The 24,203-nt window shown below is 39.7% G+C and overlaps 1 protein-coding gene across 34 annotated transcripts in view; it reads left to right on the top strand.

Annotated features, from left to right (window-relative positions):
- The window catches only part of RBFOX1 (RNA binding fox-1 homolog 1), a 1,203,461-nt gene that overhangs the window by 895,814 nt on the left and 283,444 nt on the right, over positions 1-24,203 (top strand). The window contains exon 1 of one of the 34 annotated variants that reach the window (XM_071444314.1): positions 13,251-13,362. The exons of the other annotated variants lie outside the window; for them this stretch is intronic. Coding sequence (XP_071300415.1) covers positions 13,303-13,362 — 60 coding nt within the window. The 5' untranslated portion in view covers positions 13,251-13,302. Of the gene's footprint in view, positions 1-13,250; positions 13,363-24,203 lie in introns of those variants that run through there. 34 annotated transcript variants of the gene reach the window in all.

Genomic DNA, 24,203 nt, shown 5'->3' with positions numbered 1-24,203 from the left:
AATCTCTAGTGCCAAAAGTGTAGAGCAAGAGTTCAGGCAGCAGCTGTAGGTGCAGCCCCTCTTGGGAGCTGGAGGAAGGTGTGGAGCAGGCAGAGGGGCACCCAATCAGTCCACATCAGTTGTATTTCTCTACTGTTTCCTTGCCTATCTCACACACACTGGGGACAGTGCTGATTTTTACATGTTCTTGAAAAGATGTGCTCCTCTGCTTGATTACCTTGCTTTATTTCACCTATTGCTAACATGTTTTTGAATCAATAAAAATAACTTGAAGTGATGAGCTTCAAGTATATATGAAATATATAGAGCAAATATTTTTTTTTCAAATATAGCATTTATTTGATTTGTTATGGGTATTGCTTCTGCTTTAGAAACTAAAAGGTAAAAAGCTTGTTTAGGGGTATGGTTATTTAATACAGTGTATTAATTGATTAATAACTACTGGAGCAAGGAGATGTGTGAGTTTTTGGCACCCAAACTTGTCAGCATGTCCTGGGCATTCACTGCTAGGTCCCTAGGAAGCCCCTGCAGACTCTTTATTCATTCAGCACTTCCTGTTGGCTCACTCCCAAAATCCAGAGGACTTTGCTCTCTTTCCCTCCAAGCTGGAAATCAAATGTTATGGTCATGGTTGAGGAGGGGATGTGGCACAGTGCAGCTTAGGGCCCATATGTCCAAATGCAGGGAATTGCTCTGGGCTCTGAGGCCTGTGGGGTCCAGAAGAGCGTGCCAGATGCATCCCAGTTATGTGCCATGGAAGGCAGCATTTGAGGGAAAACAGGCAGGAGGAAGTGATCTGTGCCTGTAAGAAGGCAGGAGGAAGTGATCTGTGCAGTTAAAAATTTCATATGTGTAGTGTTTGCATAATAATAACAAAAGCATAATAATAATAATTGAAATTCCCTAGAGGAAATGTTCTTTTCCTAGTGCTGCTGTCCATGTAGCACTCGATTTCCCATCTCTTGAACAGAATGTATCTCACTGTTTCAAGCTTTTTTCTCTCTGTAGGAAGGACAGTTTTTTAGGGATGGTGTGCATGAAGCTGAATGGCTGCATGTTTATTACTGATTATTATGTTTACCCACTCACCTTGGTGGGTTTGCAGCTCTGCCCTGGTTTGATTCCAGCCTGCTGCTTTCTGACAGGAGCAGTGTGAGCCAAGGGTGAGCCAAGGCTGAGCCCTGCTCAGGCACCAGCCCTGCCTCCCCTCCTGCCTGTGCCCAGGGTCCCTGATCAAGACACAAACTTAACACAGCAGATGGAAACTTGGAGATAGCAACAGCCCAGAGGGGCAAATACCAAAGTGACTGAGTCACAATGAACTGATCCCTTGACAAACTGCCTGCAAGCAAGTCATTTGTATTTACCATATATAAAAACCATATATCTGGCAAAAATAGTATCGTCCATCAGTAGGAGCTTTTTCCATTTTCCTAGAGCCATGAGTTGGCTCTGGAAGGGCCAATGCAGGTTTTGGATATTTAAGCACCTGCCTCACCTGGAGCTGTTTTATCCAGATCTCTTGCCTTCTGTTGGGCTGTGTGTCCAGCCCTCACACAATGAGAGCTTGTGGGGGTTTATAAACTGTTTATAAACCACAAAGGCACAGAAACTCCATGTACATGGCCGGTAGGTTGGGAAATGTAGTGTCAAGGGAGAGATGCAGAGACTCCACGTGACTTAAGGAAAGAAATGAGACCAGTTTGCCCAGAGCTGCTAAGTGGTGACTGCTCCCAAGGGATGCATGTGTCCCCAGGGAGATGAGGAGTGGACAGAGATTTCTTCAGCTGAAGCAGCAAAAATGCAACAGCCAGCACCCAGACACCAGCTCTGGACAAACTGACTTTGCAATATGTTGGTACTGCAAGAAATGAAGCATTGGTACAACATTTTGGGGAGCTACTTCTGCATTTCTGAGAATTTTAGAGCTTGGGTTTGGTTTTGTTTTTTTTTTTTTCCCAAAGCTTATGCTCTATTTTGAGCAACGGTTGATTCAGAAATACCTTATCTATTCTTGTTAAATGTGAAAATCAAAGGGGTTTTTTTTGTTGTTTTTTGGGGGTTTCTTTTGTCTTTCAAGTTCTGGAGAATACAGTTGTATTGTATTCTCCAGAGAGAATGCAATACAATTTTGTGTTGATGTTTAGTACCACTGTATATGTCAGTCAAAAAAAGTTTGGTAATGCTGATGGTATGTGGGAATAGGTAATCTCTTCTGAATTACTTTTTATTTAGGATATTTTTGCTTGGTTTAAGTTGGGATAGAAGATAAGGAAACAAAGCCTGACCCTGTAAAACTGAGAAGTGTAGAAATGCTGTAAGTGCATGAGAATACTTCTGTGCCAGCTGCTGAACATAAACCATCATCACTGAGGTATAAAATCTGACAGGGAAGTGTAGCTGCTGACAAAGAACATTTTATCTGTGTGACAGAGAAAAAATAATACATATGGAAGAGAAAAAAAATCAATTAGCTACCTATGGTATATAAGCTTTCAGTTTTGATGAATACTGGCTAAAATGACCATAAATCTATTTTTTTTAAGAGTTTCCCTTTTCCTCACACATGCTTTCTATTAGGTATGTAATTCTTAAACTTCCACGTAATTTTTGCAACTTCTAATTAGTATCAACCCAGACAATTATCCAAGAAATTCTAAATACATGTTTTTTCATTCAGTATTTTATACAGAAATAGCAATTAAGAACTGCACAGGAAATTCAGGAGGAATAGCTAACACTGTTCAATACACTCCTGATAGATCAGCTGCTTCTAGGGAGAAATAGGAGAAAGTGCCATGTTTTAGGACCTATTTTCAAAACCCATTCCTGAAATGATTTGAGGCAATAGAAGAAATGCAAGCAGGGTGAACAATTCTCCAGAGTATTTCCTTTAGTCTTGTTTCAGTTACAGCATGGCTGTTCAATTGTGTTCTTGCAGTCCAAGGTTAATTTTTTGTGTGTCTTTGCAGAACTACTTCCTGATGAAGATAAGGAGTAATAATGTGGAAAATATTTCATGATATAACCTTGTCATAGCTTTTCCAAACTGTCTGGGAGCAAGGAGTTATTAGAGTAGAATAAACATAAAATTTCAGTGCAGGTTTTCTGACAGGAAGAGCAAAGGAACATGGTGTTTATAAATTACTTAGGAGCTCACAGAGGAGAGGAACTGAACAAGCAGACAGGAAGGAGAGAAGAAATGCCCAGAGACAGGTTTGTTGGGAACAGGAGAGCACAGACCTGTCCAGCAGAGAAGCATCTGCAGCACTGAGCAGGATCCAAGTGAAAGGAGAAGGGGAGTCCTGAGAGGCTTGAACTGGAGGAGGAGGAGGAGGATTGAAGCCAGGAATGGATTTAAGAGACTTTATGAGAGCAGTCAGCTAAAGCTTGATGAAAGACAAAGAGAAACCGAGTGAGAGGACAATGAGAGCAGGGAGTTGGTGATGTTCAGAGTGCTGCTACAAGAAGGAAAGATGGAGAGGTCAAAGATGTAAAGGAGGAGAAAATGGAGAACAAGAAAGAAGAAATACATGAAGACCAAATCTGTTAGTTGAGTGAGGCTGCACTGTTTTATTCACACAAGCAAACAGTGGGTGTGCTTCATGTTTTGCAGTGTTTCTGAGGACACTTGAGTGCAGAGAGAGGTACATAAAGAAATGTCTGTATTAATAGTATGGCTATTTTGTTGGTTTGGAGTGTCCTGTAGTGCTGGGCTGTGTAAATCCACAGGAAGAGGCAGTCTGGGTACTGGCATACTTCTAACCTGAGAGAAAGAACATATAATAGACACTGGAAAAGGAGAAACAAAACAAAATAAACCAAAAAATGGCACCTGCAAATGTTCTGCACCTGGCTGATAGCTCTGCTGAGGGGAAATTTCCTTCTTCCACCAGGGGCAAAAGGCTCTGGCAGGGCAGACCTTGGGGTCTGGGATTCCCTGGAGCGAGTCCCTCTTGCCTCCCACCCTGGCCAGAACCACTTGAAGGATCAATGCTCTCAATGTCCAGATACATTTCTTTGTTTGTTGCTTTAGGGTTTAGGCTTACTGTAGGAAACATTTTTTTTTCAATGTTTTTTCCTCTTTCTATTACTTAATGTCACTGCCAAGATTGGTTTAAAGCCATCACAGATAAATGGGGAGAGAAGTAGAGAGTGAAAGGCTTAGATCATAGACTGGAATGTACATTCAGTGGTTTGTGAGGTTTTTGTGGGGTTTTTTGGTTTTTTAGGGTTCTTTAGTCTCTCAAATAAAGGTATTCGCTGGTGACACACACGTTTTTTATCAGTCAGAAGATACCTGGGGTGAGAAACCAATACTTTTGTCTGGAGCATTTGCAGCCTCAGTGGTGGCATGAAAGCTTCTCTAGGCATGATTCCCAAGACTGTGAGCTGCAATTATGTGCAAGATTGTGACTTGTGAAAGTATTTCATTGATAGTTTGTAATGCTTTATGTCTTCTACAATAGAGCTCTGCTCTATTTTCATGCTTTGCATTTCAGAATTTCCAGAAAGAGCTGAAGTAGATCATCATAGACTTGATTTGTTGCTGTAGTCTCTGTCTCTAGGCAGTCTCTCCAATATAGTGAAATTCACTGTGCTCCATCTGAAGTTATGGAGAGCTAAACAAAATTTTTTTTTCTTCTTTGTTTAATTTATTTTTTTAGTGAGGAAAGCTCAGTGTTAGTCTTTTACCAACACTTGCAGTTAGTAAACAGAGCCAGGCTAAAGGCATGCAGAGGAATTTCATATGGTCAGTGCCTGTTTTTGCTGTGCTAGTGGTAGTTTTGTCTTTAGACAAAGCCCCAGTGTTTAGTGAGCTATCAAGCAGTGAGTGATTTCTGTACACTCGATGGGATGAGATCAGTAAATTATCTGGAAATGGTTTTAGGAGCAAAACCATTTCAGCTGGGCTAAAGGTCCTTCTCTCATTCTTTGTGCTCTGTGAAGTTATAGTGTTTCCAGATCCATTATCTGTGTGTTATATGGAGATTTATTTACTTTCAGCAGCAAAGTTGATCTTGTTTACTTCAGTAAGTGCTTGCTTTAGATGTTTTCTGAAAGGGATAAGGAGGAAAAAAGCTGCTTTTTGAAATAAATATTATATTCTGGCTGCTGCTAGCCTTCATTACCCACTTTTTTATAAACTGGAGTTTGCTGGCTTTTCGTGTGCCTCGTTGCAAAGCTTTGTTAAAACACTGCCATGAAAATGAAAGTTTCATACACATTGACATAATTAATGAAGAGGCAGGCAGCATGCTCTACCAATTAACACCACAGGGAAAAGTAAAATTGGCTTCCTTTTTGCGTGTGGTGCCAAAGTGAAGAACTGTAACACACAGCAAATAAATAGAGATCCTTTTAATGAGCTGCAAGATCGAGCTGAATAACTCTGAAAGGATGTTGTGTAAACATTGCCAACTATTTAGAGTGTTAAGAGTAATTGATGAGCTTACTTGAAAGTTTGGAGGCGTTTTTTTTTGGGGGGTTGGGGGTAGGGAAAAACTGTCAAAGAATGGAAATGCTGCTTGTTAATAAATAAATTGTATTTTCATTGCAGTCATTAGGCATGTTAAAAAAATGTAACAAGCACTTTAGAACAAATATGGGTAAAAAGAAGCAGTTTGCTGCTTGTTACTTAACCAAGTTTGTCAGAACTCATTTTTTCAGCTGAGTATTTCTGTGCTTCATATTTACTCCTAATGAAAACTCGACTCATTTTTCTCTGATGCTGATTCCAAGTACCACAACTGTCTGGCAAGACAAGGCATCACTCAACCTTGACTTTTTCCACTTATCCCAAAGTCCTGATAATAACAATAGCAGGGAAGTAAACAGGTGAAATTTTTCTTTGCTTTACATGAAGCATTCTGTTTACCTTGAGACGTAGGTGTGGAAAATTCAGAGCAGTCAAGGCTCAGTTTTTTGTTTTTTTTTCTTTAAAAGATTCTTTCTTCAAGCAGAATTATCCTAAAAGCCTTCTAAATAAGACTGAGTTTTTGGAGAATACAAAACTCCAAACCTGTGAAGGTTGATAGGTTAAAAGAATTAAAGGGCATTAGGAATTAGAAGGCCAGCATCATTTAGATCAAAGTATCTGTAATACCAGAAATGCAATTTTGACTGTTCAGTGGCACCAGCTAGCTTAGAATGTCTTTCTCTAAGAAAATAATACATCCTCTTCACTTTCTATTCATTCTAAATGATTTAAATTTTGACAAAAATCAATTTTTAGTATTTTATTTCAGCCCAGCTATTGCATGAGGTTAAATCCAGCACATCATTGCACATTGTATGCAAGAAAATCACCAAGGTTTATCTATGAGCCTCTGCACCTCAGCATCTTAAATAAATCTTAAAATATGTCAGAATTGTAATTAAGGAAGCAAAATGTGGTAAAGCTAAAAGTAATAATTAGAAGTCGATAAAGATTGTGCTAAACTCACTGAACAATTGACCTTTGTGACAGCCATGGCTGCTCTCAGTTATCATCACAACAGAGAATTATGTGTCCCTTCACTTGGAATGTTAAAGGTGAGACCAGAAGTATTCAATAACTGTACAACAAAGAATATTAATATGCAGAACCAGCTAGAGACAGTTTATTGTGACTGTGGTGGGGTCCTTTACAGTATGTTCAGAGACATATATTGCTGAGTAGTTATTTAATCAATATTTTATTTAATCAATATTTTCTCTTTTTTTATCTTTTTACTACCTCCCCTCTGCATCTCCTCTTTTGTTTTTCTCTTCAGCCTCTCCCACACCCACCTCTAGTCTCTCTTGTGTATTTTTCTTACCCATCTTTATATTGCCTAACCTTTTCCTAACCTAGATTTTGTCCTTCACAATGCTTGACGGGCTCTGTTCTGTCCTCACTGCTGGGCCAAGTGTCTGCTGTGGTGGTGTTCAGGACTGCCTGGCTGTTCCCAGCTGATCTGATGGCTGTCATCCTCTCCTCCCAGCCAGCTGGCTCTGCCTCTGCCCTGGCTCTTGCCACCACCAAGGAGCACAACAGTGTCTCTTCTGTCCCAGCTTCCTCCCTTTTGACACCATGTGCTTTTCTCTGCCACCCTTTGTGGCCCAAGTGCCTTCTGCTGCAGCCCAAGAAGAACTTGCAGAAGATCTGTGATCCAGAAGGACAAAGCTGAGCTCCAGCAGGGAAGATGATGCACTGGGAGAGAGAGAGAGAGAAAGGACAAATTCCTCCAGAAGGATTTATAAGAAGAAACTGCATTACATCTGACTTGTGTGAGGATTCCACGTGTAATTGTGTCTTCTTTAATTGACTTGTGCTTCAGAAAAACATTCATTTTCATCAGTGCTTCATTTCTCCAAGATTCTAAAGAGGTGAAATAGCACTTAAAGGTTGTGGTTTGACCCCTGCCAGCAACTGAGAACCACAGAGCTGCTCATGGAGTGCCCCCACTGCTGCCCACCCTGGGAGGGAGGGGAATCTGTAAAAAAACCTAAAGCTCTGAGATAACGACACTTAACAGGTAAAGCAAAAGAAGGAATTCATTCCCAGTGCCCATGGCAGGCAGGTATTGATCACCCAGGCCAGCTGGACTCCATCATGTGGGACAGGGGCCTGGCAGGACAAGGAGCATCACCCAAACATTCCCTTCTTCTCCAGCTTCAGATGCTGAGTGTGGTGTGGGATATTCTGGAATATCCCCTGGGTCAGCTGTCCTGGCTCTGTCCACTCCCCTGAGCACTCCCAGCCCCAGCAGAAGCAGCCCTGGCTCTGTGTCAGCTCTGCTCAGCACTGACAAAAACTTCTCAGGGATTCCTTGTGTTTGCAGCAGAACTCCAAACCACAGCTCCGTACTATTTACTGTGCAGAAAATTAACTCTCTCCCAGCCCAAACCAGCAAACTAAATTAAAGAGTTTGTCTTCAGGTTGTGCAAAGTTCCTTTATTGGATCTGGCCAAGGATAAATTATAATTAATAACTTGTTAACAGTTATCGAGAAAACATAAAGTGCAATGGATGTACTAAAGACTGATGGCCATAATTTCTGTGATAGAAAACTGGAATGGTGTGGAGATCTTGAGTGCTGAAATCCTTCTTGCATTCATGTTTTGTACAGCAAGCCTATTTCTGACCACACATATGTCCAATGGCTAGAAAGGAGAAGGTGAGAAGTACAAAATATCTTCTATTGGTTGAGATCTTAAATAGATTAGGGTTCTTGAGCTTGGAATGATGACAGATAAGTGAAAAGAGAGGCCTAGACATTCATCAGTGCTTCAAAAAAATTCAATGTTTTGCTGTACAAGAATCAGCACTCATTGCTATTGTCAGCCAGCAAGTTCAATATTAGCATAGCAATGGGCTTTCTTCACATGGAGCAGGATTGTGGTGCTTAGAATTTCTCTGGAATCCAGCAGGATGGAGCCAGGAGCTGTGGAGAAGCTCTGGCTCAGGAGGCTCAGCAGTCACTGGCTGCAGGGTTATATTTTGCAGACCAGGGCCATGCTCACATGGCATTTCTTCTGTTCCTTCCCTAAATGTTTGCCCCTGTGATTCTGGACTAGATCAGCCTTTTCTCTTGGCCAGTGTGGCAATTCTTATGCATTAAAAAATATGTATGAACTGGATGTTGTTGCTACAAAACTGTCGTAATCAATAAGGGCTAATTAAACAAATTTAATGTTCAGAATCCAATGAAAGAACAGTTTGGTATGATTTACATTTGTGTGCCTTGAATTCAGTTTATTCAAGTAAATAGGAGGTGCTTAAGGTGGACAGGTTAGAGCTTATTAATTACCTTGCTGTGTACATATAAGCAATATACGTGCCAGCTCCAATCTCTAATAAATCCATCAGCTCTGGGGGTTTTCCTGTTCATTCCCAGTGAGTGTGAGTGCATGTGACAGGCCATGGTTCTGTCAGAACGAATTGTCCCCCTTGGAGAGCTGGCAGCACAGGGAAGTGACAACTTAATGGAAGCTAAAGCACTCTAATGGCAGTGCCTGGTGAAAGGCAGGGGAAGTCATCCCCAGCGTTTGCCCCGGCTCTTGGAAATGTCTCTTTGCATTTCTGCTAATGTGCAGGATCCTGGAGCTTTGCTGGAGCCACATTTGCAGGTATTATTCCATGAAAGGCCATTCAGTCAAGCACTCGTTTGTGGATAGACTGGGCTCCAGCAGGGTCAGCCCCTCCAACACCGTCACCTTCTCCATGTGCTCCGAGTCCTGCAGCATCACTCACTCCAAACCCCTCCTCTGGGAGCCACAGAGACCCATTTCCAGCCCCTAACACCCATGGAAGTACAAACATTTTATCCATTACATAGCTCTTTTTATTTAGTTGTGAATGGAATACGTGCTTAATCAAATGGATGTAAAGATAATGCACTTTAAGTATATTTGTTTATAGGTGAAGAATATAGAGATTAATTTTCCTGCCTTTTATTGGTGTTATGAACAAAAGGTTGTGTTGAGCCAATGGATAAAATTATTGTACTGAGATTATTACACGTTGTTTTAATATCTTTTTAGATTACATTGGTGTATGTGAACATATTTATTTATAAATAAATAAAACCCCAGTAATTTGCATACATTTGTGGACTGTCTTATAAGTGCCCAGTGATTACATTTAAATATTTTCATTTTAATTACATTTTAATATTTTAATAACTTTTATAAATTAAGCTGTGGATATTCAGTCTAGATTATTGCATTTTTATTAGGTTTACATGCAAATAATTACTTTGTTCCTGGTTTTCTTGGTGTGATGGTGCTTTTGGACAAAACCAGAATAGCAATCACTTTCAGTAGAATAGTATTCCTTCATCTTTTAATAAAAAGCATGTATGCTTTTCAGGTTGTAATTAGCCAGGTAGATTAAAAAATTAAAAAATATGCCTAATAATAGAATTTCTAAGATTTACTGAACTTAATCAGTACTATACAATTTATCCAAGTTCATACAGAGCAGGCGAGGGCAGACCCAAGAGGACTTCCGAACTGAAAAAGAGAAAGTCAAATGACTGTTCTAAATGAAAAATAACCAAACAAAAGCATTTCTGTGTGGTTATTTCTATGATTATTTGCCTTGTAGTTGAGACTTTGGTGTTGTTTAGCATGTAGCAATTGTTGTGAAGGAAAGGTGAATGATCTAAACAGACTCTGTTCTTAATGTTGTTCTTGCCATGGATCTGCTTCCTCCTTCCCCTCTCTTCAGCCATTCTGGGAGTCACAGGAAACTCCAAACTGCCCAGTGAACCTTTCAGGGTTCTCTGGGATTTCTGCCTTCCCCCTACCCTGTGACAAACATTGCCAGTAGAAGCAATTTGCTCACCTGGATCTGGAACAGCCATTGCTGCCTTGCTTGGTGTCTGCTCCGCTCAGGAGCTTTGCTGCTCTTAGGGATTTTCCTGAAGCTATGGTCTGTGGAAGCTATCGAGCAGATAGTTTATAACAACTGATATTAACACATTTTTGCTATAAAATGGTTTTCATAATGGCTCATTCTTGCATATTTTCGCATGGAGCAAGTCCCACTTCAAGTTTCAATTAAAACTTCAATTAAAACTCCTCAGTACATTCAGGCCCTGTGGGGTTTCTGTTATATAATACTTTCCTTTTCAGTTCCCTAACAGAACTGTTCTCTCTTAGAAATTGTTTCCTTAACACACAGAATCAATATGAACTCACACAATCTTTGCTTCACTCAAATTGGGATTTTCCTCAGGTAAGAATTTGATTTCCCACTGTGAAAGATGTCTCCCCTCTTTTACAGGGTGCCCCAAGCTTCTTTAAGAGCCAGAGCAGAGCTTCCAAATTGTTTTGTCACTTTGATTTTGCAGTTGCTTGAAATATTCAGTTAACTCCTTTTAATCTCTTATTTTGAATGATTTTGTGTTATTAGAGAAAATACAGACTGATTATCATTTTCTTGTCCCCTAGACTTAATTGTGGATTTACAGAATTATCTATATATATTTCTTTGTATATGTGCATATATGTTTTCTTTCCTTCTTAGGCTAATGAAAAATTCCCTGCACTGATGAGCTTTATGTTGTCAGCTGAAGATTAATTCTTGCTTTTTAACAATATTTTATTTTAATTTCTTTTAACTGACTGAAGGTAATAGACAAGGATCTTCACTATTGAACTTTGCTGCAAGCCACTGATTGATGCAAGGGGTTTTTTTCCCTTCATGCAGGTATACATGTGTGTATGTATATGTATGTATATACATACATGTATATGCAGATTATTGATATTCTGTGAAACAGTGCCAAGTTCACATGCACAGAAAAAATGGAAATATTTGTCTGCATGAGGTGATTCAAGTGAGAGTGGGATTTTTCTGCTCACACAGGCCTCTGTTGCCCCACCTTTAAAAAGTAGCTTGCTTTCAATTTATGCAGAACAAATACCGTGCCTCATGCAGAAAGGACATTGGCACATGCAGGGGACATTTTTTAATTTGGGCAAAGTGTATAATATATCATACATGTTTGCTAAGTTGTAAGAATTTAAGATCACTTTCTTCAAGAAAAATCTGGACTCTGGAATGGTATCAAGTTTTGTTGGAACTGAGACAAAAGTGAAGTGTGCACAATAATTATTTAGTTCATCTCTGGGCTGCTTTTTAGGTGTTGTGAAGGAAAAAAGCAAGAGGAAATATAATTGCAGTCAGAGGTCAATGTAAAGAAGTCCAGGTAAATCAAAACTATTCTACACTGTAAATAATTTACTCTTCTCCCTTTGCCTTGTCCTTTCCCACCCCTGTGGTATTTTCTGTGGCCCCTGTCGAAGGGAGGAAATGATGAATCTGACTCCATGTTCTTAGAAGGCTAATTTATTATTTTATGATCTATATTGTATTAAGGAATGCTTTACTAAAACTATTCTAAAGAATAGAGAGAGGACACAGACAGAAGGCTTACAGATAATAATGAAAAACTCGTGACTCCTCCCAGAGTCCCAACACAGCCTGACCCTGCTTGGCCATTAAGTAAAAACAGCTCACATTGGATAAACAATCTCCAGCCACATCCCAAAGCAGCACAACACAGGAGAAGCAAATCAGATAATATTGTTTTCCTTTTTCTCTGAGCCTTCTCAGCTTCCCAGGAGACGACTCCTGGGCAAAGAGATTTTTCAGAAAATATGATGGTGACACTCCCCTACTCTTTGTTTGCCCCCCTGACCTTTTCACACCCTCCTGGCTTCTCTGTAGTGTTGCTAACCTGAGTTACCCCCATGTGGTTTAACACACATAAATGCTCCAGCTGGGAAAATCCAGTGGAGGTTTGCAGTGTTTTACAGCCTTCTTCTTGCCTCCAAAGTTCTGAGAGGCAGCTAAACCCCCTGGGATCTCCTGGTGGGATTCTGCAGGGTGTGCAGGGACTGCTGTCCCAGGCTCAGGTGAGCAGGGACCCTCCAGGATCACAGATCTGCCTCCTTCTGTTTACATGCAGCAAATTTGGAATTTACACAGAAAACTAATGGGGTCTCTGGTGTCTCACAGATTTCCTTGGCTTTATCTGCTCTGGATAATTAATGTAACCAAGTGAGTGGATGAGCTCTCTTCTGTAGGAGTCAATAGGCAAGGATGTTTGGAAAATGAATGAACTGCTAAGATTAATTGCAAGGCTGAACAGCCTGGTGAGGGATTCAGAAGGAAGTGCCAATGCCTTTATATCCAAAAGATTTCTTTATTAAAAGTTGTTCAAAATCTCAATAACATTAGATATCAGATTGGACTGAAGATAATGCTTTACTGTTGCTGTTCTAGTCTTAGAATTTGCAAACTATTAATTGCTGTTAGAGATAAATTCATATGAATATTGATCTCAATCAGCTCTGGATTTTTAGTATTCTTCATAATGGTAGCCAATTCTAATAATAATTTTAAAAATGCATTTTCTAAAATGTACAGTGGTTGAGTAGTCAGCAGAAAGATTTAAATCAAAGTTTTGTGTGAACTGCGTTATGGGAGAAAACCCCCAAAAAACAAAGATCAGATGCTAACAGGACTCAGTTAGGGAATTCTGGGTTTGCTTTGCATTTCTTTAGTCATTTTAGAGATAATTTGTCTTTTGAGTTGAGATTTCTTTTTCTGTTCATTTTATCAAAGTGCTGCTTACCTCTAGTTTACCACTATTCATAAATAGATTTCCTGAAGGGAAAATATGTGGTGGGATTTTTTGGGGGGTAAATGTTAGGAATATTTTGAACCTATTGGTTAATTCTGTCTGCAGCCCTCTGTTGTTGTTTTGACTGCCACTCATGTAACACCTGACAGTGTGGATCTAAAATGTGCAGCCAGGCTTGGGAATGGCAGATAGGAACAAGGAGGAAAACCCTGAGTACTCAAAGGAAGGAACTTGTCAGCAGGTACTGTGTTCAAGTTCAGACAGAGGCTTTTTTTCTTTTTTTTTTCCTCAACCATTTTAGCATGAAATCAATGGGGAATGCATAATTTTGTAGATGTGTCTGAGATTGCACAGCAAATGGTCACCAATGAGACTCTCAGCTGCCACACAATCTGGCACAGCTCCTTTCTGCTCCAGAGCTCCCAGTTGCATTCAGCCCACTGTCGATGTGATGCCTCTTTTTGGCTCCTTGCCCATCTGTTTTAGTAATTACTGTCATATAAACTGATATTTCTGGACTAGAAACCATGTTGTTGTGAGATAAGCCCGTTGGAGTTACCTTTTGTGACGTGTTCAAGCAGCTCACTGACTTTCTACTTTGAACTGTAAAATTTGCATCCACATTTCCAGCAATACATAGAGAATGATACTATGATTTTTATTTTTTTTTTTTTAACACAAGTATTTAGAATAAAATAGAATCAGATTTTGATACTGCTTCCTTTTTATCACGGTTATGGTACTTTCACACTTTTAGATCTTTTTTTTTTTTTGGGGGATCACAATAAAAACCAGTGTCCTTGAATAAAGTATTTGTGTTAATAGGTTTTGGCAGACATAATTTTTTAAAGTGTAAAATATACAAAGAGGTGGTTTGCCCTATCCAAATCATCCATTAGCACAACAGGACCATCCAAAATGACATCATCACATACACCAGCTAAAGCACAAAGACTTCAGAAGGGTGAAGAGCAGCTTTACTCTGACAGAAATTGAGCAGAATCAAAGGTGAGTCAAAAGAAAGGCTCAGACAACATCCTATCATGGACTTAACCCATTAACAGCCCCAGGGGCAAGAGCAGAGCAGCCAACACAAATATCAGTGGTGTGTGCCAAGGAGCCAGATGCCATCACTGCAGAATCCCTGCCTCAGCTTGGCATCTGTGCCTCCAGCCTGCCAGCCCCACAGGGAGGAGAAGCTGGGCAGGCAGCGCTGGCTGGGGCTGCACACAAAGTGCTGCTCTCTCTTCCCTTTGCCTTTCTCCATTGCTGGGTTCTTGGCTGCCTTTGGGAAAGTTTGTCATGAGAGAGGAGAGGGAACTTGGGCATTTCCATACACACTTAAATATTATATATTTATTATTTGTTATGATTTATTCCTATAGCTATTATTTAAATATTATTTATGATATATACCTATATGTATATACACACACCTATATATATATACACACCTATATATATATATATACATACACACCTATATATATACACACACACACATATATATATACACACCTATATATATACACACACCTATATATATATATATATATACACACACACACATATATATATATACACACCTATATATATATATATTCACACACACATATACATATAGATAGAGAGATATGGATGCATGCATGTTTATATGAAAATGTTTATGTATGTGCATTTGGGCATACTGGACCAGAAAAAGGGAGAGATCAAGGAAGGAGGCAAAAGAAACCAGAGTGAAGTAAAATCAGAACAGCACACAATAAAACTCTGAAAATAAGTATTTACTTTCCATACATGCTAAAGTAAAGTAAATTTTAGCATTTTTGATTTTTTTTTAACTAGTTCAACTTGAATAATTTCTCTGACTTTTCACAAGTCATATCTGCTCAGTAGCCAAATTCTTGATGTGTTCCCTTTGCAATGACATTCCACACAGGCAGGTTCAAAGCATTTGGCAAGTTTAAATTTTAGGATTTAAACCAAAATCTTTTAGGTGATTATTGATATCATTCTGTCACAGCTGAATAATATACCTACATGTACGTGCAAATATTGATTGATCACTTCTTTTTAAACTTAGTATCCCTATTTTAATAGGAATAATTTCTAGCCATGCAATCAGTACTCAGGTTCTCACAGTGAGCCTAACCAATCTAAAGCATCAGAAAGAGGCTCTGCAATAGTTTGAGTGGCTCCAGTGATGGTGGGGCCACTGGAAACTGCAAACCAAGGAACTGGGAGCCTTTCTGGTTAGCCAGAAATTAGCTCTCCATGCATTAAAGGTGTGTTATCAAATGCAAATAGCTGCAGGTGTGTGGATTGGGTAGGGGGTTAAATGCTGTGACACTGGAAAACTTTAATTTCTTCTGTTTTCAAGACTGAATATTCAGTGATGTGGATAAATCTGTGTGAAATCTTGTGAACAGGCAATTTTTTTTTGTTTTTAAGTGAAAGTAGCACAGTAGTAAATATGAAATAAAAGTGCTAATTAATTCAGGGAAAACTCTTTAAATATATATTGATCAGAGAGAGACATTCGAGGTGAGCTGTAGATTTAAAATGTTACATTCCAAAGCTCAAAAAAAGCTCACAGAATATCATGTTTATGATTCAGCTGTCAAACATGGCTGGAAAGGCCCAATTTGGGGCAGACAATAAAGGGTTTTGATGAACACACATTCCCTCTGCTACCCCATGGACAGAGCAAGGCTTCTTTTTTGTGTGATAGTGCTGAATTCTGAAATGAAACACAGTGGGAAGGAGGAGGTTGAAAAGACTTCAGAAGTGAGCATCTGTCTTGGAACTAAAGGATTTTTCCCCCTTTAAGTTTCAGTTTCCTATGTTTGTCATGCATTCAGTACATGCTAAAGCTGTTCAAAGGATACCACTGTCACAGCATGAGGAATTATGAGTAAGAGCAAAGTTGTGTCTGGAGTTGGTCTGGACAAAAGAGGATTTTTGCTCTCTGAGTTCTTATTAAAACCTTCAAGACCATTTTTTTTGGCTCAGTAATAGTTGCTGAGAAATAGCAATATTTAATCATAAATATAATTTAGTTTTTAGCAGCAGCTAAAAACAAAATTATATTTAGTTTTACAATTTTTAATAAATTATAAATATTTTGACAGGAGGATAGAGTTGGCATTGTGCAATTTAAGGTTTTGCTGTCATAAGAGATCCATATGCATAGATCTTTATAGTTATTTCAGAGTTAAATCTTCAGCTGCTTTATCCTAGATTAAAGTCCTTATCACTGGGTTTTGAATTTCCAAGTGTGTCATGACTAAAACATTTTAGCTTGGCAGTATTACCTTTTTGAATTTGAGTTCATTCATTCTTTCTTCATTCACCTCCTTATTATAGATGGTCTAAATTTTTTCACTTCACTTTTTTACACTTTAGTGCTTCACAGACTTCACTCCCTAAACCTTACCACATAAACTCTGAAGGGTTTTTTCCCTTTTATTTTTTCTTTCATATATTTTTAATTAACTTGTAACATAGGCAGTTGAAGGTTCTGATTATCAGAGGGAGGAGCTGTAGGTGAACTTTGAAAGATTTAAGAGCAATATACCACAGAGGCTTGAATAGTTTGATATTTGGATGTGGATGAAGGGTAAGTGGCTGATTATTCCAGAGAAGAGTTAGAAGTGGAAGAATTGGGGTTTTGGTGTTATGGAATTACAGAATGGCACAGGCTGGAGGGGCTCTCTGGATGTTGCTGCATCCATCCACTGCACAAAGCAGGATCAGCTGCACAGGGAGCAGGTTTGGGGCATCCCCATGAGCTCACAACCACTATGGGAACACTGTTCCACTGTTGGGTAGGTTCTCCTCCCAGGAAACAAGTTCTCTGCTGTTTAAATAGGGTGTAATGGGAGTCAGTCTGTGCCCATTGCCCCTGCTAATTTATCTGGCTGCATCCTCTTTGCACCCTCCCTTGAGGAGTTGATGTGCATTTCTGGGACCCCTCGAGCCTCTCCTCCTCTGCTGAACAGCCCCAGCTGCCTCAGGCTCTGCTGGATGATCCCCCCTCCCTGATCCCTGCCCTGTGCTGTGCTGCACTGCCTGCACCCTGTCCATCTGTCCATCTGTCCATCTGCTCACCCTGGGCAGCACAAGCTCCCAGTGCTGCTGGCTGGGAGGGGAAGGATCCCATCCCTGGGGTTCTGCTCCCCAGAGCCTCCTGACACCTCCCAGGCTGCTGCACCTGGGCTTTGCTGTGAATTTGCCATTCATTGTTATCCCGTGTTCACTCCTCCTCCTGCTCTTCCATGTCCTTTTCCTTAGAGCTCCTTTCCAGGCACTTGTTCCCTGGACAATATTTTCATCCTCCTCCTCACCAGACTGCCTCTCTTGGAGTGCATTTTCAGTAGTACTAGTTTTTGGGTTTGTATTGCTTTGAGTAATGGTTAAAGTCTGATTTTAAGGGTTTCTTTGCTTCTCCCAAGCCCTTGGGAATTTATCACTCCCAGAATGCTCCTGTATTCTGTGAGTAATAAATCTTCCTGGTGTTTTGTGATTTGCAGTTCATAGGACAAATCATTCAAACATCTTATTACTGTTTCATTAAACCCCTTTTTATATGCTGTATCACAAAGATATTTTGAATTCTAATAGACATTGGTGCTTTATAGCATTCATGCTTTATAATATTCATGTTGTTTAAATGTTTTGCCTTCCCTTCTGCTTTTCATTTCTCTCTTATCTGAGAGATACAATATCCTACAATTTTTTATTTCTGATTATTTGGAAATCAACACATAATTCATATGGCTCAATTGCTGTCATTGATATACTCAAATTACAGTTATGGCTGTTAAAGAAAATTATTAAGAACTCAATGCCTTGAATTTCAGTGACAGCCTGCTGCCTTATCATCCTTTTGAAACCCCAGTACAAAAACTTTAGCTGATGATCTTTTAATTGTACATGTGAATGAGTTGGAGGAAGGATGAACCGAGCAGGAGCAAAGCTTCTGAGTAATCAAAGAAGTTTTAATGTACTTTAAACTGGCGAAAATGTTAGTGGTCTTTTTTTGGAATGTGCAGTGCTCTATTTCTGTGGCTGTGGGTTGGAAACAGATTGGATGTCAGACTGATTGTCAGCATTTGTGTTCACGGCTTTGACGTGTGGGTGGTTTCTCCAGTAAAGAATTCTGCATTTATTGTAAAAACTAGTAAGGTAATTTTCCTATAGCTGGTTAGTAATGAAAATACATAAGGTGCAATTAATGTATAACAAGGATTGGAAAATTTACCTTCTGTTTCAAAGGGAAACAAACTCCTGAAACATAATTCACTATGAGAATATTTGAACCAACAGACTGAACATAAAATCTTTGATGTGTCCTGAAAGGATTTGATAGGATAAGTTTAAAGTAGCTTCAGATTTTGTCTTTCCTCTCTGTTGCTTCTATCACAATAAAGATTAATTACTGTATGCTTGAATAATCATCTACTGAATCAAAATATGTGCATTTTTACACCTATTACGAGATGGTGGTGTATAATCTTTGCTGGGTTTATACTTTATCTTTTTGATCTACCCTGTCATCACACTTTGGAATAGGAGTTAATTCAGTTCTGTGTTCTGGCTCACTGGAACATCGTGAGCATGTCATTTCCCACTTCTCAAAGAGAGGAATTCTCAAAGTCTTTTTTGGGTCAGAAGATTGAGAGTTCTGTTTGAGGAGTTCTGTGAAATCTGCTCCAAAGAAAGCAGTCCAGATTTCCTGGCCAGCCTTGGGGTTGTGTTATTCCCTCTGTACTTACTGATCCATCCTTGGTCATCAAAACCCTTTTCACATGATCAGGACAACAGCTTGTGCAATTCCTGAGCATCAACTGAAGTCCAGCCCAGAGGAGACAGCAGCAAACCCCATTCCCCTGTGCCTTGGTGCCAAAAAATCCCTGACACCACACAGAAACAGGCACAGCTGAATAATTTAATTTCTTCTCTATGTTGGATCAATCTTGGTTATGCAAATCTTACAACATAATTTATATTTGTGTGCCTACAAATATGCTTTAAATCAGAGCTGCTTTCCAGGTAGATGTTTAGTTGATGACAGGCTTTTTTTTGTTTGTTTGTTTTGCTTTAACAGAACATGAAATCCTATTTAACTGTAGGTTTCTACTGCATCAACAAATGTGGCTATAAGGCAAAGGTTTGCTAAATTGGTACAGAGACCACCATGAAAGGAGAAAGATTTGAGCTGGAGCTGCTGATGCTCTGACATTTTGATGGCTTTGCATGTTTAGCTGCTCTGAAGCAAATGAAAAAGGTTACTATGCAAAAGGTTTGATGGCTGTACTCAGAACAGTTGGCAGAAGGAGAGAGCAACAGTTAGGGACAAGTGGAAAATTTCAAGCTGAATAAATATAAAAAATGTTTCTGCCTTGGTAGATGCAGTAAAGCCTAGCAGCAGCATTTTTGGGCTGATGTGTAAAAAATCCCAATCACAGGAAATCCAGAAGGAGCAGCATTGCCCTGATCAAGGAGATAAGCTTGGTGAAGCCTGTGTTTTAAAAGTTAAATTAAAAACCAAATTTTGGTGATGATAGAAAAATCTAATTATTGTTGGTGAGCATTTAATTTATTATGTTCATTTCTAATGAAATATGTAATTTTACATATTTACTTTCATGGTGAATGTTTATATTGTTCTGTAAAGGAAGAGCACTGAAAAAAAAAATCTTTGAAAAGACAATTTATGTCTTACTATGTGAAATAACTTCCTCTACTGCTGGCTGCTCTATAACATGGTTAATTCAGATCAACATTAAAGGTGTGTAAACACATTTTTGCCTAAATAGTACAAAACTGAGGGGTTTTTCTGCTATGTTTCTTTGGCTCATGCTTTTGTTTAGTTTGATGATCTAGGGGGGATAAGTTCTCTCAGCCATATCCAGCTCTGCATCAATTGAGATTGTTCATCAGATAATAGATAACAAAACAAATGTACCAAACAGTATAAAGCTGAAATGACAAAAAATGCAGTTGAAATTGAAAGAAATATAGAGACAGGACAAAATATGAAATAATAAATCCTGCATGAAAGCATCTAAATACTTAATATTACTTGTGTAAAGCTTTTGTTTTGCTATGAAAGACCTGAAATATAATAGCTCTTTGGTGTGTCTAGAATATAAATAATGTGATGACAGCATCATTCTGAAGTTCATGCATGTTTTTAAAGTGATTTAATGTTCTCCTATAGTTCTCAATTTTATCCAGATGCCTTATTCAGTCACACCAAAAGCACATTACTGAACATTTTATTTATCATTCTGTGAAGCTTAATTCACTTGCAAGTCAGAACTGCAGTTTTCAGCTGAGCTGCATTTCACACCTGTTTGGAGAAAGAAAAAGATTGAGGTGATTTTGTGGTTCAGTCTGAGATTTCTGAGGATGCTTTTCTCATCAGCCTCAACAGAGTAGCAGGCTTCTGCCACAAACCCTGCATGCTATGTGCAATTCATGATTAATTTTTCCTTTATCAGCTAGATTTTAGTATACCCACTTCTTTGATCTATAGATTTCAAGAGAATCTGCTCCTAAATTTTATTCATCTAAGCAAAATCTGAAAATTACCTCCAAATTTCTAATGGCTCTGTAAGTTTTGTGTTTAAGAGCAATTATCTTTGATTTGCAGAATTTTTTCTCTTTACATTCATTGAGATGAAGGATTCTTTCAGGAATTCAGTAGGTGGGACACTTAGATGACATAGTGAGTGTGTGGGTACTGGCTTGTGAAGAATTCTCCCACTTTCTAATCAGTTCTAGCTTGGAATGCTTTCTTAGAGGTAATTATCCCCAGTAAATCCAGTCAAGGTCCTGCTTGAATAATTAAAATATTTTCCTCTCAATTATTTGTTTGAAATAGGATGTTTGTGTTTTTTTCATAATTCCAGAGAATTATGACAAATCACAGGGTTAATTTTTGAAAATACAAGGGGCCCACATTTCAGTGGAAGCAGAAATGACCCTTTAGTGTATTTTCTGGTGTTGTAAATCCTTCTAGTGCTTGAAGATGAAAACAAGCAGTAAGATTACATATTTAATTGAAGGCTATCCCATTTTTGAGATCACCTGGACCTGGAGATAATTGCCATTTTTTTCCTTACGATTCCCTTGCAGAATGATCAGAAGCTGTCATTGGCAAACAAATCCTTTTCTCTCCAGTGCCTCTGACTGCAGGTATCAATAGCAAATAGCAGCTGTTCACAGCAGAAGCCTCAATGGTGTGATCAGCACCGAGGGAGTTGTGGAGCTGAGCTGTGCCCAGGTGCCCCTCCCGTGGTGCTGGGCCCAAGGGGACTCACCTGCTGCTCCATCCCCTTTATCCTACAAAGAGTATTCTTGCAATTCTTTGGCAAAGAGCCACTTAAAAACAAGTTTTAAGCAAGTTATAAATGATGGGTTTTGCCCTCTCTTCAGCTCCTTGTGTCCCTCCAGTTTCACAGTAAATTAGGCAGCTTGAAAAACATGATTTCCATGTGCAATTAATGTGAGATTGTAGCTCATCTCACTGTTTTCCCTCTCACAATCATTACCAAGGGTTAGAAGGCCCAGCTTTTCATAACATGCTGCAGAAATCAATATTTCACAGCTTACTTTTGGAAAGAAACTATCATTTTGTTTTGTCAGAATTCACATTTCTGGTGAAGGCAACGTGGCTTGCTTCACACAGCTGCCATTTGGAATGTTTTTCCTACTTCTTAAATATTAATATCAAATCAAATCCATGTATCCTGCTCCTATATTGTTTGTCTGAATGTCATTTATACTCAATAATTTTTTTTTTTTAAGATTTTGACACCTTATTAGTAAGAATCTATGAATGGAAGATGACCATTTGGAATTTGCTGTACAAAATCAACTCAAGTTGCAAGCACTGATATGGAATTCAGCTTGAATTTTTCATCTGTTTTTTTTTCTTCAGTCTCTTTGTATGTCAAGGGAAAAAATGCTGTAGCCTGTTCTGAAACAGTGTGCCACATGCCCATAAAAATATATCATAATTGGCATAACTGCAATTTAGTTGTAAGGATAAAATTCCTATGAGGAATCTACATATCATATTAGCCAAGCAGTGTCCATCCTGCAGTATATTATTGTGGTAACAGGATAGCTGGGTTTGAAATGGAATCCAAAGGTCAGAGTTGGCAGCAGAATGGGAATTAGGTCATCACATTTTCCTGCCTGCCACTGACCTCATCCCTCTCCAGTCCCCACTACAACTGCGGGTGCTGTAGCAAGGTTGGAAACCCTGCTCAAATTTGTTTGTGCTACTTAATTTTTTAAACTCCCAGTGAAGGTTTTCAGTGTGCACATGAGCTTTTCTTTTTGTGGGGGTGGCACTAAACCAATCAAGCATTTGATTGCTTGGGATCAGTAAATTTGTTGCATTAAATAGATCTGTAATTTTCATTTTTCAGATAGTGTCTCTCGGTTACTTAAATTATATTTGCAAATACTGCATTTACAATAACAACAGATAAAGACAATAATAAATTAAAATGCTCATCCCCCACAAAAACATATTATTCCCTGAACTGCACTTCCTCACTGCCAGTAGAAAACCTGTGTTTGTAAACTTGCTTTCAGAAAGTCACATTTAACAACATTCAGAAAGTCTTCAACGTTCACAAGACTTCAGAAAGTCATTATTTATCAACAAAGCTACACAGAAATTAGGTGTACGGTTGAGGACTTGAGCACTTGAATTTTTCTTGTTCTGAAATACAGAAATTCCTAAATTTAAACTGCTGTTTTTTTCCAGGCATACGGTGTGGACAGTTATTGGCACATAAATTAAAATTACGTGGGCCAGAAGTAAAGCTGGGTTTAGTTTGACTAAGGAGATGCAGAAACCAGCACTCACTCATGGTAGTGGTGGGACACCACAAATGCTGTGTAATGAAGGGAGCACTGGCACACCTGATTCACAGAATTCACAGAATCACTGGGTTGGGAGAGACCTTTAAGATCATCAAGTCCACCCCAACCCCTCAACCAAACCCTGGCACCCAGTGCCACATCCAGGCTTTGTTAAACACACCCAGGGATGGGGACTCCACCACCTCCCTGGGCAGCCATTCCAGAACTTTATCACTCTTTCCATAAAAAAAACCCTTTTCTTAATATCCAACCTGAATTTCCCTTGGCACAGCTCGAGGCTGTGTGCTCTGGTTGTGTCAGTGCTGCTGGAGAAAGAGCCCAGCCCCAGCTGAGCACAGGCACCTTTCAGGAGCTGTGCAGTGATGGGGGCAGCCCTGAGTCTCCTTTTCTCCAGGCTGAGCACCCCCAGCTCCCTCAGGGGTTCCTCACTCACAGGGTTTGTGTTCCCAGCCCCTCTCCAGCCTCGCTGCCCCCTCTGGATGTGCTCAGTGTCCCAATGTCCTTCCCAAACTGAGGGCCCAGAGCTGGGCACAGCTCTCAGGGTGTGCCCTCAGCAGTGCTGAGCACAGGGGCAGAATGAGCTCCCTGCTCCTGCTGGCCTCACCATTCCTGACCCAGGCCAGGAGCCATTGGCCTTCTTGGCCCCCAGGGCACTCTGCAGGCTCATGGTCAGTCCCTGTCCCTCGGTGCCCCCAGTCCCTTCCTGCCTGGGCACTGTCCAGCCACACCATCCCACACACAGAGCACTGCACGGGGCTATTGTGGCCAAAATGCAGCACTGGGCACTTGGGCTGATTGAACTCCATGCTGGCTCCTCTGACTCTCAAACCCAAGTGAATCCCACTCTTGGGCACAGTGAGGTGTGATAAGCACTGACAAGGGAGAGGCATCAGCTCCAGAGCCACAGCTGGGCAGGGCTGAGCTGACTTGTTCACTCCATCCCAACAGAGAGGGGTTTGCAACACTTCATTAGGTAGTGTCACGGGTGTGAGATTCATCCTCAAAGTTAAATTGATAAATTTAAACTCTTTAGAATTAAATGCTTGAGTTTAGAGAAGTACAGAGTTTTCTCCGTACTTAAAATGCATGAAAGGCAATGTTCTCAAGAGATTCTAGCAGTCTTTGGTACGTCACCAGGGAAAATGGGATATTTTTCAGGAACCTGACTTTGGC

The sequence above is a fragment of the Agelaius tricolor genome, unplaced genomic scaffold (genome assembly GCF_023055355.1).
Source record: "Agelaius tricolor isolate 1412-34295 unplaced genomic scaffold, bAgeTri1.0.p SCAF_19, whole genome shotgun sequence".
NCBI classification, from domain to species: domain Eukaryota; kingdom Metazoa; phylum Chordata; class Aves; order Passeriformes; family Icteridae; genus Agelaius; species Agelaius tricolor.
Note: the sequence above shows the minus strand (reverse complement) of the source record. Positions and strands in the feature narration are given on the sequence as shown.